A 15,442-nucleotide genomic window follows, 5' to 3' on the forward strand; every position below is an offset into this window, starting at 1 on the left:
TAATTCATTAGTTTGGACTAATAATATCTTGTCCTGGATTTTTTGTTTGATTTGAAGTTTTCTTTTTAGACATTTTGAAGTTGTTGTCTTTATTTGTTAGTTATATACTGATTTGTTTCACTCTGTTTTTATGTTTTGCTTTGTTTTAGTGTATCTGGAAGTATGCTGCAGGTGTACTTCTTTGGTTGTTAGCTTGGTTATGCTGGTTCGCTTTCCATCTTTTTTCTCTGTGTTAGTGGAGTAACTGATGGGGATGTGAGTGCATGTCTTTGTTAGTCATGAAGAGGAGTTGCAGTTGGGATGAGCAGGTGTTGTCCACTGTCTGTCATTGATCTTGTGGTGTAGGAGCTATTGGTGTTACTTGTCTGTTGGGTCAGGTGGTCGGTGTTACTTGTCTGTTGGGTCAGTTGGTCAGTGTAGTAGCTATGGCTGACTGTTGTTGTTGTTGTTGTTGTTGTTATTTGCCATCAAGTCGGCCCCGACTCATAGCGACCCCTCCTTGGGTTTCCAAGGCAGTATCACTACAGAAGTAGGTTGCCCCATCTTCCTTCCGAGGAGTGGCTGGTGGGTTTGAACTGCCTGCCTTCTGGTTAGCAGTGAAGTGCCTTAGGCACTATGCTACCAGAGCTCCTTATGGCTGACTAGTGGATGGTTAATATGTTCCTCTCATTGGATGAGACCAGAGGAAAAAGTAGAGAAAAAAAGGAAGCCAAGGAGAAGAAGGAGAGGTGAAAAGATAGAATAAAAATAATAGATGAGAAATAGCGAAAAAGGAAAAAGAATATAAGAAAAAGAAAACAAAAGTGGGTGGGTAAGAGGGATGAAGGCTTGGTAAAAATGAAAGAAGATGAGAAAGTAAATGAGTACGTGATCAGATAGAAAGGAAGAATTGGGTAAGAGGAGAAAGTAGGAAAATGAAGGGAGGATAATGTAATCGAGGAGTCATTTTTCTAGTTACGTTCAGCCAGTGGCCCTGGGATTTGGCTTTTCATGCAGAATCTACTTATTCATTGAGTAACTATATTGGAGGAAGGAGATTGGCGCAAGAAGTGACCTCTAGGAGAGAAAGCGAAAGTTTTGTGTGTGTGTGTGTGTGTGTGTGTGTGCACGCTTAGTGTGAGATAGTTCAGCCAGTGATGTAGCCCCTTCTGTTTGGAGAGGTTTGGTGATCGTCATATTTGTCTGTCAGTCAAAGTCCTGCAGTTCAAAACCACCAGCTGCTCTGAAGGAGAAAGGAAAGCCCTCTTCCATGAGGATCCATGAGCCCCGAGATCTCAGTTGTTAGTTCCACTCTGTGGTACAAAGAGTTGTTAAGAGTTTGACTTGAGCTCATTGTTGTGGGTCCACTTTGGGGTTTTATTTAGTTGGACAGTGGTCCTCTTCCCTTTCTTTCACTCTGTTCTGGATTCTGCAGCAGCTTAAGCTGCAGGAGTCCTGATCCGTTTCCCAACACAGTCTTCACCCACTCCAGTGGCTTTAGCTCACCTTGAAATCCTCCCTCTGTCTCTACTTTGTGGCTTTTTAATGTCTGTGGTTTCCGTGAAGGTTTTTTTTTTTTTTTTCCCTCTCCTTGACCTCCTGTATTCCATTGTGTTTCTAAAGACTTCTCTTTTTTTCTTACGCTCTTTCCCTGTTTTCACTGGATCTAGTACTTTATCTTCTCACTGATTGCTCATAACTCCAGGATCTTTATTTGTATCTGTTTTACTGAGTTTCTCAGAATCTCTGTTGAGAGAGGCATCTGGCACGTGATCTGTTAGTAGAACTCCATCTTAACCCCTGATAGAGTTTTCAAGGTTGTGACTTTTCAGTAGCAGGCCTGTTTTCTGAGGCACCTCTGGGTAGATTGGAACCACCAACCTTTCTGCTAGTAGTGAAGGAAATAACCAGTTTGGTACACCTAGAGGACTTTGGGACTCCCACTGCATTTGCACATAGAGGCATCTTGACTGCTGGCAAATTCCCCAAGTTATTTTCAGGAAACCAGAAACAAAAGCCAAATCAAGTTCCTTTTCATATACCCTGTTTATCAGAATAGAGCTGTGTTTCATAGGGTTTTCAATGGCTGTGGCCTTTCTGAAGTCAGTTGGCAGGCCTTTCTTTTGAGGGCTTATTGATGGATTCCAATCACTCACCATTAGGTTAGTAGCCAAGCATTTAACTATTAGCACCACCCAGGGATACTTATTTAGCTCTCAGTTAATGTTTGTTGCTATTACTTATTAATCTAGGCCTTAACAAAATGATGTAATACCTAATAGCCTAGAATCTTCACCTTTTCTTCATTTCTTTTTAGGAGAAGAAATTATACAAGTAACTTACTAGCTGGTAATACTGAATAAAAAGTATGATGTGTTAAGAGTGGAACAAGTTAGGTATGATGTCATTGGTTATTATTATTTTTAATAAACAGTGAGATGTAATCTGGGCAGTTGTCTGAGTAAGTAATTTTCAGTTACTTTGTCAAGGGGTTAGCATCTTATATAAACTAAACAGCTGTTAGTTTAGATTAATTGTATTAAAATGTATACTTAATACAGCTAATTAATTATTGCTTCATGTTTGTGATGGCTAATTTGTAATCTCTAGGTAACATTTAGACATGATTCTTCAACAGTTGAAGTTCAGGATGACCACATAAAGGGCCCATTAAAGGTAATCAATTTATTAATATATTTTTTATTCTAATGCTTGATTGGGAAACATTAATACTAACTTTAGTCATTCATAAGACATCCATTGCTTATTTTCCTACTAATTTTCTCTTAAAAAACTAATAGTGAAAATAGATTGAATGTTAAAATAAAACTTAATATGATAGTAAAATTTAACAGTGTGTTCAAGAATGAAATGATTATCAAGGAATTATATATTGATTGCATTTTACTTATCTGTTTCAGTCCCACCATATTTCCTTTACTAAAATGATAGATGTGCCAAAACTAATAGGCGATGAACTAGTGATAAAGTAATAAAAGTTCCATAATGATCTACAAAGTAAGAAAATTAAACAACAAAAACTCAGAATTCTAAATTCTTTGGAGGAACTATTTGCAAATGTAGTATGTTAAGGGTAATTAAGCAATTTCATGTAATGAGCATATTCATATTAACACATTGTTTTCCTCATTGGGCAGTGAAATAAATTTTGCTTTACTTTCTACTTAATAGGGATGTGTGAGTAGCCAAATCCATGCACTTTAGCCTTCTAAATGTTTGAAAATGGACGCTGCCCAGACAAGGAGAATATTAAGAAATACTTACTAAATTGAAGAAGCATATGTAAATATGCAAAACAAAAATTCTTCACTGATGAAGCTGTCCTTTTTAAAAAGTGAGATGTGTGTTTAATCTGTCAGTTTTATTTGTGGCTCCATTTTCTAACCTTTATTTGTATCCCAGTGTATTAACCCACTGCCATGCAGTCAATTCAGACTCATATCAACCCTGTAGGACAGAGTAGAACTGTCCCATAGGGTTTCCAGGGCTGTAAATCTTTACAGAAGCAGACTACATTATCTTTCTGCATTGGAGTGGCTGGTGGGTTCTAACTGCCAACCTTTTTGCTAGCAGCCCAAAGCTTTAACCACAGTGCCACCAGAGCTTCTTTCCTGGTATTAATTAGTACCTTGCATATGTGTAGGTACTATGCAGTACTAAAACTAGTAAGTTCTTTTTAAGTGTTGCCTTGTAAAAGCTATTTCTCACCATTACTATTATTTGGATGCCGTCTTTAATATTACACATGCATACTCACTTCCTGGAGGGACAAAAACGTGTTCAATTATAATAACAATGATGTTAGCTATCATTTATTTAGTGATGAGTGTGACTATGCTAAGTGTTTAGCATATATTATTTGATCCATGTAACAGCTGTGCAGAAGAAGAAACTGAAGGTAACATATGTAATTTAGCCAAGGTCTCACAGCTAGTAATGGCAAAACCAAAGGTTTGACAGATTTTAAGTTTATAATTGAAGCATTGTGCCCTCTTGTACTTAATGTACCTACACCTTTAAGCCATGTTTACGTTATTTCCTCATGTACAGACTAATGTGCTACTTCATTGCTGGACTGGCCTGATCTTCTTGGAGCACAAACAATTTTTAGAGTTCAGAAAGGACAGAAAAGGCAAATAAATACTTTGTAGGTTTAACCTATTTTTTTCTCATTGTAGCAGTCCAGCCTTTTTGATAGTGGCAAAGTTGGTGTATTTTGCTTGATTTTTTTATTTTACGAAATTTTCTTTATATATGATTAGAACTTAAGATCATTTTTTATTTGATGTAGCAAGTATGTAAAATTTTTATTTCATGATTATGGGAACATCTCTCATGTATGGAATTTTTTTTTTTTGAGGGGATTGTCTATAGATTTTGAATTGTTTCCACACATACTTTGTAGCTTTCTATCAGTTGATAGAAAAGTTTGAAAATCTGGAAAAATGTTTCTCTTAGAGGAAATGAAGGTCAAAAAAAGATGGCCATTTCATCAATAAATTTTTAATAATGGTTTACATGAAAATATTTTATAGACTATTTCATTGTTGAATAAAATCTTTATACTAGCCATTTGTTACAATCACTTAATGAAAGCTCTGTTCATTTCCCTAATACCTTCCACCCTTTTAGGAATCGTGTGTGATGAATAATCTCTTGGGAGCTCTGGTAGCATAGTGCCTAACGCACTTGACTGCTAACCAGAAGGCTGGCGGTTCAAACCCCCTAGCCACTCCTCGGAAGGAAGGTTGGGCAATCTACTTCTGTATAATACGGCCTCGGCAACCCGAAGAGGGGTCGCTATGAGTCAGGTTCCACTCGATGGCACATAACAACAGCAACAGTAATGTCTTTTATGAACGACTTGTTTTTGTTATCACTATAAAGATCATGGGAGTCCCTGCATGGTGTAGTGTATTAACTCAGCTGATTAATAAAGCTTCTTAGAAGTTCAAATCTGTCCAGAGGAACTTTGGAAGAAAGGCCTGGTGATCTACTTCCAAAAAAATCATCATTGAAAACCTTATGGAGCACAATTCTACTCTGACACATAGGGAGTCGCCATGAGTTGCAGCCAACTCAGGTGGCAGTGGTGGGTTTTTTTGTGTGTAAGGTTAGGATTGGGTATAAAACTCATAAATTATCAGTAATTTCTTAATCAGATGGAAAATATTTTAAATGGTTATTTTGCACATTCCATCCTTTATGAAGACTTCAACAATATGTCTTTTTTGTCCTTGTTATTCTATAACCTTCTTTAAAGGAGAGTGGTAGCATGAGGCAAGAACAGTCAATTCTACAGACAGCCCTTCTCACAGTGGAGACTGAGGACTCATGGGAGCTTGTTTTAGGAAGTTTTTAAGGTCAAAACATTTTTATAATAGTTTAACTAAGATTTGTCCTTTTAACTATGCTGGCATTTTCACTGATAGTACAAAATTATTGGTGGCTAAAACTGCTGGCACCTTAATATGAATCAAGTTAGTAATAATTTTTTCTTCACCACCATGTACTCTCAGTTAGAAAAAGAAAAAAAAAAATCCAGTTTCACTTAAGAATGTCATTGAGGAAACAGTAAAACTTTATTAATTGTATTGTTTGACTAGGGACCTCTGGTGGCACAGTGCCTAAGGCATTTGACTGTTAACTAGAAGGCTGGCGGTTCAAACTAACCAGCCACTCCTTGGAAGGAAGATTGAGCAATCTACTTCTGTAGAGATACCGCCTCGGAAACCCAAGGAGGTGTCTCTATGAGTCGGAAATGACTCGACGGCAGTGAGTTTTTTTTGTTTGTTTGTTTGTTTTATTGTTTGACTACAGGTCATTTTAATATTTCATAGTGACAAAATAAGTACACATAAAGCACTTCTGTGATTGAGTTGTGAGGTGAAGTAGCTGCCTTTTAGATGGAACACCATTTTTACTTGACTGAGATACTAGTTATTCAGACTGGGTTATTTGGTGAACACTTTCTCAAAAATGAACCTAATGTGTCTGTCGCCTGAAGGAAAACAACTGACAGAATATGTTGTTAGTGATAAAAGTCAGCTTTTCAAGCAAAATAGGAATTTTGTAAACTTGTGTCTGCCATCGTGAGCTTGAAAGCTTGAAAGAGTTTTCTGATGAGATCAAGGGTATTGATGAATTTGAATTTTGACATTCTATAATGAAATTGTCAGTATTTAGAAGATCTATATAGCCAAGCAAACCAGTATTTTGCAAATGACCAATGAACTATATTACAAAATTATGCATGAATAAAAGGTCCATTTCAAAGTATATATGATAGACCAGTGGATTTTAATGTAATGCTGTGAAAAATTCAATAATACTGTCTTAGAGTCTATATTGCAGCTAACCCTAAGAAACTATCACTTGTTGAGTTTTGATGTAGTACAAAAGAAGAATATCTACATTTATATAAAACTATTAATATACTTCTCAATTTTCAACTACATAACTCTGAGGCAAATCACAAGAGATTTGATACACAAGTAGACGTGAGGATCCAGATATCTTTTATTATGGCTGACATTAAATTAACTTGCAAAAATGTAAAAGTGCCACTCTTCTAAAAAATTTTTTTATTTTGAAAATTGTTTTCTTTCTAAAATGCAGTATTTAAGTTCAAATGTTATGATTTATTACTGTTGCAAAAGGAATGGATTTTTAAAAAAATTTGCTTTAATTTTTAATGCTTTGTATATTGACAGATATAACTCACATAAATCTCTTTAGAGTTCTTAGTTTTTGGTCCTGTGACCAAAAATTGTGAGAATTGCTGCTTTAGAGAGTTGATCTCCGAACTTCATGACTGTGTAAAAAGTTTGAGCATATATCTCAGTATATGTATATTTTTCTATTTATAAGTCATATACACATAGTTTATTAATAGATTATATTGATTATAAAACAAAATACAAATTTAAAGAATATGGTAAAAAAAAATTAAATGTTTTAATCTATTCTTTCATCCTTCATAATGGATTGCGTTGCGCTTAACTATACAGACCACTAGTGTAGACAGAAGGGTTTCTCTGGGTTCACATAGCCTAATATATTAGGATTTTGGAGCCAAAGCCAATGTTATTAATAGAGTTTATTTTTCCAAAATATCCCTTTGGTGTATATCTTTCTAATAGTAGTTACCGGTTGATAGGTAGAATTCTTACCTGGAAAGTTACCTAATGAACTTTTATTATAATTGGGTATTTCACCATCTGCATCTGTGGACTCAAACATAGCAACAATTGTGAGGATGGCACAAAAACAGGCAGTGCTTCTTTCTGTTGTACATTGGAACCAACTCAACAGCACCTAACAACAGAAGCAGTAAAATCTTTCATTTTATTTTCTTTGATGTGAATAGGTTCATATTTGTCCCTAATGTTTGTAAGCACACCATACACATGCTATTAATTTATAAGTAAAATGATAGTTTTAGTAATTTTTGGAATACCTTTCTGTGGGCAAGGAGCCAGCTTGTTGAAATTCTTTTAGTTAAATTTAATGTTTAAACATCATAAGGAAAAAGATTTTTTTGAATCAACATTATATTGATGTTTTAAGAAAATTGGAGGGAATAAGAGTATGATCCAAAATTACACAAACAAATAAGAACATTAAATAATATGGAAAGAGAATTAGGAGGCTGACTTTTTTAATGAGAAAATATGAAATATCTTCCTAAGAGCATCTATATTTTTATTATAATTCATAAAAATATTATTTGTTTTTGCTTGTTAATCTGAAATCCTTAACAGATGTGGATTTACATAATCATTTTTAAAATGATTATGAATTGTTTACCCTTTAAGTTAGAGATTTGTTTTTTGTGTTTTATTTCTACTTTCTGGTCTTTTGTTATTAGGAATTATAGGACAAGAAAATCAGAATCTTATGTTTATATACCCCAGGAAGGAAGAAGACTTCATTTAAATACATATAAAGAAAAAAAAGGGTCTGTTGATTTATTCTTAAAAGAGTTTTTCTAACTTTCAAAAAATATTTTAGGTAGGCGCCATTGTGGAAGTGAAGAATCTTGATGGTACATATCAAGAAGCCGTCATCAATAAATTAACAGATGCAAGTTGGTACACTGTAGGTAAGGGGAGAATTTTCTTTTAAAAGTTTATTTTGAATTACAAATAAAAATTAATATAAATAAAATAAAATTTCCTTGATTCATCTCCCTCTCTAATGCTGTAGATGTTATTACTTTATTGGTTGATAAGTTATTGGTTTGTATCTTTCCAAATCTTAAAAATTTTATTTCATAAATATACACACACACATACAATTTTAAATTATTTAATATAAATACTATACAATTGAGTTTCTGGTGTTTTCACTTAAAAATATAAGAAATTTCTTTCAAGTGTTCTATTACATTTCATAATACTTGATGTAGAAAAGTTTATTTTCTCCTACTAATGATGCTGATTATTTATTTATTTATTTAGCTATTATAATAAGTGCTAGATTGTATGTTTTTGTATGTGCACATTATCCTAGTATTTCTTTAGTATATATACTAAGAAATAGTACAGGATGAAGGGAAATGTAGTTTTAATAAGTTTATTTAATAAAATCGCCTTTTATAAAGACTTAATTTACAATCCCATGAACAGTATATAAATATACCTACTTGGCCAACTCTTGATATATTTTATGTTATTAACCTTAAATTTTTTTTTTTTTTTTTTTTAAATCAGGCTGGACAGAAAAGTGTACCTTGGTTTTGTTTCACTATGCCTCTTCATGATTACTGTAAGAGTGAATATCTTTTCACATGTTTATGAAAAGGAACGTCATTTCATTTGTATTTGTCTGTTACGAATTGGTAGTTTATCTTTTCTTCCCATCTCCTCCCTTCCTTCTTTGAGTAGTTTATTTGTGGGATATGAGTTTTTTATGTATTCTGAATAGTGACCTTCTGCTATGTAAGTTTCAAATATTTATCTCCTATTGCTTTACCCGTTGTAGTTTTGTTTTTAATTGTGATTTGAGTGAAATTATACAGGGCAAATTGGTTTCCATTCAGCATTCCATGTTCTCATTCAACATTCCATACATACTCTGTTTTGTAACATTTATGCACTCTCTACACTGTAATATCATTCTTCCTGCTTCTTCCCTGTACCACCCTTTTCCCCTTTGTTCTTCCTTCCTATCTCCTCCCGCCTTTCTAGCTCTATTCCTGGGCAGATGTTGTCCTCTTAATCTCATATGCTTAATTATTCTAGTAAGTGCATATCTTCCTAATATTATTGTTCACCCTATAGGCCTTTCGTTTGGCTGACATTTGAGTGATGGGGGTTAAGTTCGATTCCTAGCTTGAAGGGTGTCTAACAGCCATAGTCTCAGAGGTTCCACCAGTCTTCATCAGACCAGTAAGCCTTGTGTTTTTGAGTTTTGTTCCACGTTTTCCTCCACTCTGTCTGGGACCTCTTATTGTGATCCCTTTCAGAGCAATCAGCAGCGGTAGCTGGGCACTATCCAGTTCTTCTGGTCTCAGGATCATGGAGGCTGAGGTTCACATGCTCTGTTAGTCCTTTGGACTAATTGTTTCCTGTACCTTTGATTTTCTTCACACTTCTTTGCTTCAAATGGGGAGAGACCAGTAGTTGTACCTTAGATGGCTGTTCATAAGATTTTAAGACTCCAGTCTTTACTCAGCAAAATGAGATGTAGATCATCATTGTCTTTGTGTACGGTGTTATGCCAGTTGACCTTAGTGTTCCCTAAAACTATGGTCCTGGCCTCCATACCCAGGGACTCATTCTCTCAAGGTGTTTGGTTATGACTAAGATGTTTTCATAACTTTGTCCCGTGTGTGTGCTTTACTATATTCATGGATATATATGAAGGACATATAAATATATAGGTAGAGATAGCCTCTGTCAAACCTGTTTATATTTGTGAGAATAGTGACATTCATCTTCCCACTGCTGTTCAGATTGTGTCTATGTATTGCTTTACTCTTTATCTGTGCTTTTAATATATTTACTCCCCACTTCATCTGAATAGAGACTTTATCTCACTTGTAGACTTATTATTTGAAATTTTGCATTTATGACAGTAGTAAAAATATCTGCTATCGGAGTATTTTGCACGTTAACAAGGTGGTGGACGTGACAGTAACATCTGTGGAGCATCACCTCCCTTGAAGAGGTGGTCTCTGGGAAGCTGAACTACACTGCCTCATGTCCTCCACTCTCTCTTGCCTGTGAGGACACTATGTCCAGATGACCAGCAAGACCAGCCTTCCCGGTGGCCACAGGCCTCTGTGTAGACATCCTGATGACAATGGGTCAGCATACCCATTAGGGGTTCCCAGTTCCTTCAAAGGAAACACTGATGTACGATGACTCTCCAGGCCCTGAGTGCAGAGTAGGGTCCAGGATTGTGATTGCAGGACTTGCAGGGGTGGGAGTAGAGCTCAGGAGGAAGGGGAAGTTTTTTTTAAGTCATAAGCTTGCTAGTAACACAGCCCAGGTTCATCCAGCTTTGACTCCTCCAAGTCTCCTTCTCCATAGAGGAATAATCCATAACGAGACTCATCACTCATCAGTAAATCTTAGCTGTTACTATTTTTATGATCATATTTTCTAACAAAAATTGGTCGAATGGGTGGTATGGAAACAGAAAAAAAAAATCATGCATTTTTTGCATAACACCAGTTTTCTCATAATGATTTGGTCTTTGGAACCCTGCAGTGTAATAAATAACATGGTATGGCTTTTCTAGCCATAGTCTTTGTAACTCCTACTGGTTTACTGGGTGGAAGCATGCAGTTTAAACTCCTGATTGTTAAAGTCATCCACCTGGGGTATTTCTGTTGGATCAGCACAATGTAATCTTGTGGGAAAGTTCACTCTCTCTCTCAGGTGTGTAGAACTCTGATGTTGTGATTGGTTGGTTTTGCCACTCAGCCAGCCTCAAAATGAGCCCTCCTAGAGGCAGAACGAATCTAACTGCTGGCTGAGAGACAGACACTGCTAAGATAGATGAGCTGCTGAGAGAGACACCCAGCTGAGAGAGAAATGCCTTGCTGAGAGAAACACCCAGCTGAGAGACAGTGGCTGTGGAACCAGAGGTGTAAGATAGAGCAGCAGGTTTTCCTGGCCCGCAGAGGCTAGGCTGAGAGGCCAAGGGCCAGAGAGGCATGTCTAAGGGCACAGCAGAGGGGAGACTGTCCTGATTGAAGAACTGTATCCTGAGTGTGTCCCTGAACTTGAATTGTATCCTATTGCTTCTGTAATAAACCCCATAATCTGTGAGTTCTGTGTGGCCACTGCAGCACATTAGCGAACCCAGCAAGTGGTGGGTGCCGCAGTAGGAATGGCAGTATATGTGGCCTCATAGGAACAGACCTTGGGCTCCTAATGGTCATTCTGTCTTCCTCTTGTGTAGTTGGAGGAGGTGAAAAGATGCCGCTTCCTTGCCCTTTCAGTAAACCCCAACCAAGTCAATAAATTAGGAGTGGGTGTAGTCAGTTTTCATATAGTCACTTTTTCCTTCGTAGTTTCAGTTTTGAATCTTGTTTAAGAAGAAGGTCTTTAAGAAGGCCTTCCTTCTATCAGTATTATAAATTTATTCAATAAAAGATTCTTTAATTTCTTTTAAGTTTTATTTTTGTTTTTGCAAATAGCTTTTTATTCCATCTTTAGTGAATTTTTTTGAATAGTCTGAAATAATATATTTTTAGATTAAAAATAATTTAGTATTTTATTTTCCTAAATAGATGGGCAATTTTCTCAGTATTGTTTATTGAATGGTATTAATTTTTATTCTTTAATAATTATGAGATGAAGTAAGCATTAAGTAAAGTGTCAGAATTTGATAGTGATTTGAAATAGCATAGGTGAATTTTGCTTATATTTTTGTGGAAAGAAGAAAAACCTGATGAAGAGGAAAATTTTGATTTTGAGACATAATGAAATATTTGACTAATTGTGGGTTACAAAACTGAGCAATTCTATGTATTAAGTCTGGATGGTAATTTGTGTGGTATTCAGTCTTACAGGGTATTTTTATTATTCTCTGTTTTAGTTAAAAACTAACTCACTGCTGTGTAGTCTATTTGACTCATAACAACCCCTCCTTGGGTTTCCAATGCAATGTGATGATTGACCATTCTTCCTTCTGAGGAGTGGCTGGTGGGTTTGAACCACCAGCCTTCTGCTTAGCAGTCAGATGCCTCAGGCACTACTCCACCAGAGCTCCCATGTTTTAGTTACAGCATTTTAAAAAGGCACTGAAAGTTACCCAGTAAAATATATAAATATGTAAAATACATGTTGTTGTTGTTATGTGCCATTGAGTCGGACCAAATTCATAGCGACCCCTCCTTGGGTTTCTGAGGCAGTATCACTCCAGAAGTAGATTGCCCAACCTTCCGTCTGAGGAGTGGCTGGTGGGTTTGAACCACCAGCCTTCTGGTTAGCAGTCAAGTGCCTTAGGCACTGCACTACCAGAGCTCCATGTAAAATACGTAAGAACTTAATTTTGTTGTTTAGGCAAAAACTGTGTGATTTCTAAAATTGTGGCCTGGCAACTTTATTTGAAATAGACTCTCCTTTCATTCCTGTGGAATGTAATATAAATAGTCCCAGACTTACGACAGGGATCCATTCTGACAACTCCATTGTTAAGTGGGTTCTGATGGAATTTGAATACCTCATTTCAAATTAACAACTAATGGTTCTTATGGTATCAAATGCTTAATAAGATCATGCTGTTGGACTGGTCTACAATGTAATTGATATCAGTGTTGAAACAATAAAGCCAGAGTTGCAGTGGCTGCCAGGCATGTGCTCAGTTCAGTTGTTGTATGTCATTGTAGTTTGAACATTGCTGAAATGAACCATTTTAAGTGTGGTTTGTCATAATTCTAATATGTTGTAAGTTGAGTACTGCCTGTATATCATAAAATTATATTACCTATATCATGAAAAGTACATATACTGTTTGTGTAAAGTTATAGTAGATTTGTTGAGACATTTTAGTATTTTAAGTCCACTGATTTAAATCTCAGTAAATGGCAGTTTTGCTCTCTAGAGGATCTTGGGCAATGTGTGGAGACATTTTGATTTTCACAACTGGGGATAGGGATGCTCCTGGTTTATATAAGGTAGAGGCCAGGAATGCTGCTAAACATCCTACAATACATAGGACAATGGTCCCATCCAAATAAAATTATCTAGTTCAAGTATCATTATTGCACAATTAAGAAACCCTGTAAGAAATTGTGAAAGTAGTAATTTTTTAGATGCAACCAAAATGTATGTAACTTGTAATCTTATTTTCTTCTACTTAGGTAAGTCTGTCAATATCTAACAGCAGAAAAACTTGCCTTTCCTTTACCATGTTGAGAAGGGTTAATAAGCATTGAAATAATTTCCTCCTGAAATGGTTACTTATTTTATTTGGTGTTTCCTGTTTCAAGGAAGATGTTTTAAATTAAGATATGTTATTTCTTTCTGGCTAGGAATTAGAAAAGATACTCTAGTACTTACATTTGAAGTATTACATTTTTATTCCTTAAAAAGCATAAAATGGGAACTGAATTTTAAATGTTTCTAATAAAAAACTTTACTTACACCCGGGAAATTAAATAATTCAATTTTAATAATCAATAATTATTTATATTATCTTGTTAATCTTTGAAAAATTCTTCAGTAGCTTCCATTTTTACCTTTTTCATAGTTTTTGATGATGGAGATGAGAAGACACTTAGACGGTCTTCACTGTGCCTGAAAGGAGAGAGACATTTTGCTGAAAGTGAAGTAAGTAATCATTTAATAAATAATTATGTCTGGATGTTGTACTATAGGGAACATTTTTTTTCCCCTGAGATCAAGAAACTTACTTATTAATCAGCAAAATTCACTAATACATAATACCATTCTAATATAATCTATGAAGCCTCTTTAAGGCTTTAAGTTTAAGCACAAGTTCTGTCTTCTTTGTCTAAAATATTTTTGTACTTGTCCACAAAAGAAATATGATAGGCTTGTTTAATTATTATTTTTAATCAACTTTTATATAGACTCCTTTAATTTATAGGTTATTATAGAAAACAGATGTCTCATTTGTAATCCATTTGAGCCCTGTCATAATTAAAGGTTTTGTGGATACTACATGCAGTACCTAATTGATGATAATAATAGCAGTGGTAGTTAAGGTGGTGTGTCAACTTGGCTGGGCGCTGTGAGTTTGAGTTGTGTGTCAGCTGTATGCAGTTATCCCCCATGATGAGATGGGATATGGTATAATTAACTCCATGGTGGAATCTGCTGTGAGCAGCTAATTAGTTGCCTTCGGGGTGTGGCCTGCTTCCAGTATATATGGAGAAGCTTTGAGAAGGGTCTCTAAAGTTTTAATACATTTGGATTCTGCCTGCCTTTGGCTGAATCTTCATCTCCAATCCCTGAACTTGACCCAGTGGCTTGCTGTGTTGCTTGCTGATCTTGGGATTTTGCCATTTTACTTGCTGATCTTGAGTTTGTCAGCCTTAGCAGCCAGCAGTTGCATGAGTTAGAAGAAGCCTCAAGCTCCAGTGGACCTGGAACATGAGGCAGAGCTGAAGTCCAAGGTCAAGGGGCCTTCACCCAGCCTCTAGAGCTGGCACACTGAATTCAGACTTCTAGCTTCCTAAACTGTAAGAGAATAAACTCTTGTTTGTTAAAAACCATCCACTTGTGGTATTTCTGTTATAGTAGCACAAGAGAACCAAGACAATAACTGGGATTATTATGGACTTTCCTCAAAGAATCCTTGCCTCTGACTGCCATTTCTAAAATAGTCCCTTCCATTACTCTTTACCCTGTTATTTATTTATTTACTTATTTATTTATTTTTTACTCTTTACCCTCTTAAGTTGGTTTAGTTTTCTTATAGCACTTACCATTCCCTGATACCAAAATATATTTAGTACTTAATTGTTTATTGTCTGCCTTTCTTACCAGAATGTTCACTACTTGTTTATTTGTTTGCTTGTTTTCTTTTTCTTTTTCTTTTTCTTTTATTGTGATTTGGGTGAAGATTTACAGAGCAAATTCACTTTCCATACAGTAGTTTACATATACTTTGTCTCATGACATTGACCATAGTTTACCACAATGTAACAGCTCCCATCCCACTTCCTCCCAATAGTTACTTCTTCCCAATGTCCATCCTCCATGGGCTCCTGCCCCCTAAGATGTCTCCCTGTGCATAGACAGCCCTTCTTTCTCAATGATTGTTCTCTCCAAGGAGTGTATCTACCTCAGTTGTTGTTGTTGTTGTTATATGCCGTCGAGTCGGCCCCGACTCACAGGGACCCCTCCTTGGGTTTCCCAGGCAGTATCACTACGGAAGTAGGATTGCCCAACCTTCCTTCCAAGGAGTGGCTGGTGGATTTGAACTGCCAGCCTTCTGGTTAGCAGTCAAGTACCTT

At 35.9% G+C, this 15,442-nt stretch overlaps 1 protein-coding gene across 1 annotated transcript in view; it reads left to right on the forward strand.

The window, feature by feature from the left end:
* The window catches only part of ARID4B (AT-rich interaction domain 4B), a 136,720-nt gene that overhangs the window by 16,201 nt on the left and 105,077 nt on the right, over positions 1–15,442 (forward strand). The window contains exons 3-5 of the mRNA XM_007938506.2: positions 2,590–2,655; positions 8,014–8,104; positions 13,711–13,790. Of these exons, the coding sequence (XP_007936697.1) occupies positions 2,590–2,655; positions 8,014–8,104; positions 13,711–13,790 (237 nt within the window). The remainder of the gene's footprint in view (positions 1–2,589; positions 2,656–8,013; positions 8,105–13,710; positions 13,791–15,442) is intronic.

This window comes from Orycteropus afer, unplaced genomic scaffold, assembly GCF_000298275.1.
Source record: "Orycteropus afer afer isolate SDZICR_OR568_19922 unplaced genomic scaffold, OryAfe1.0 scaffold00050, whole genome shotgun sequence".
NCBI lineage: Eukaryota > Metazoa > Chordata > Mammalia > Tubulidentata > Orycteropodidae > Orycteropus > Orycteropus afer.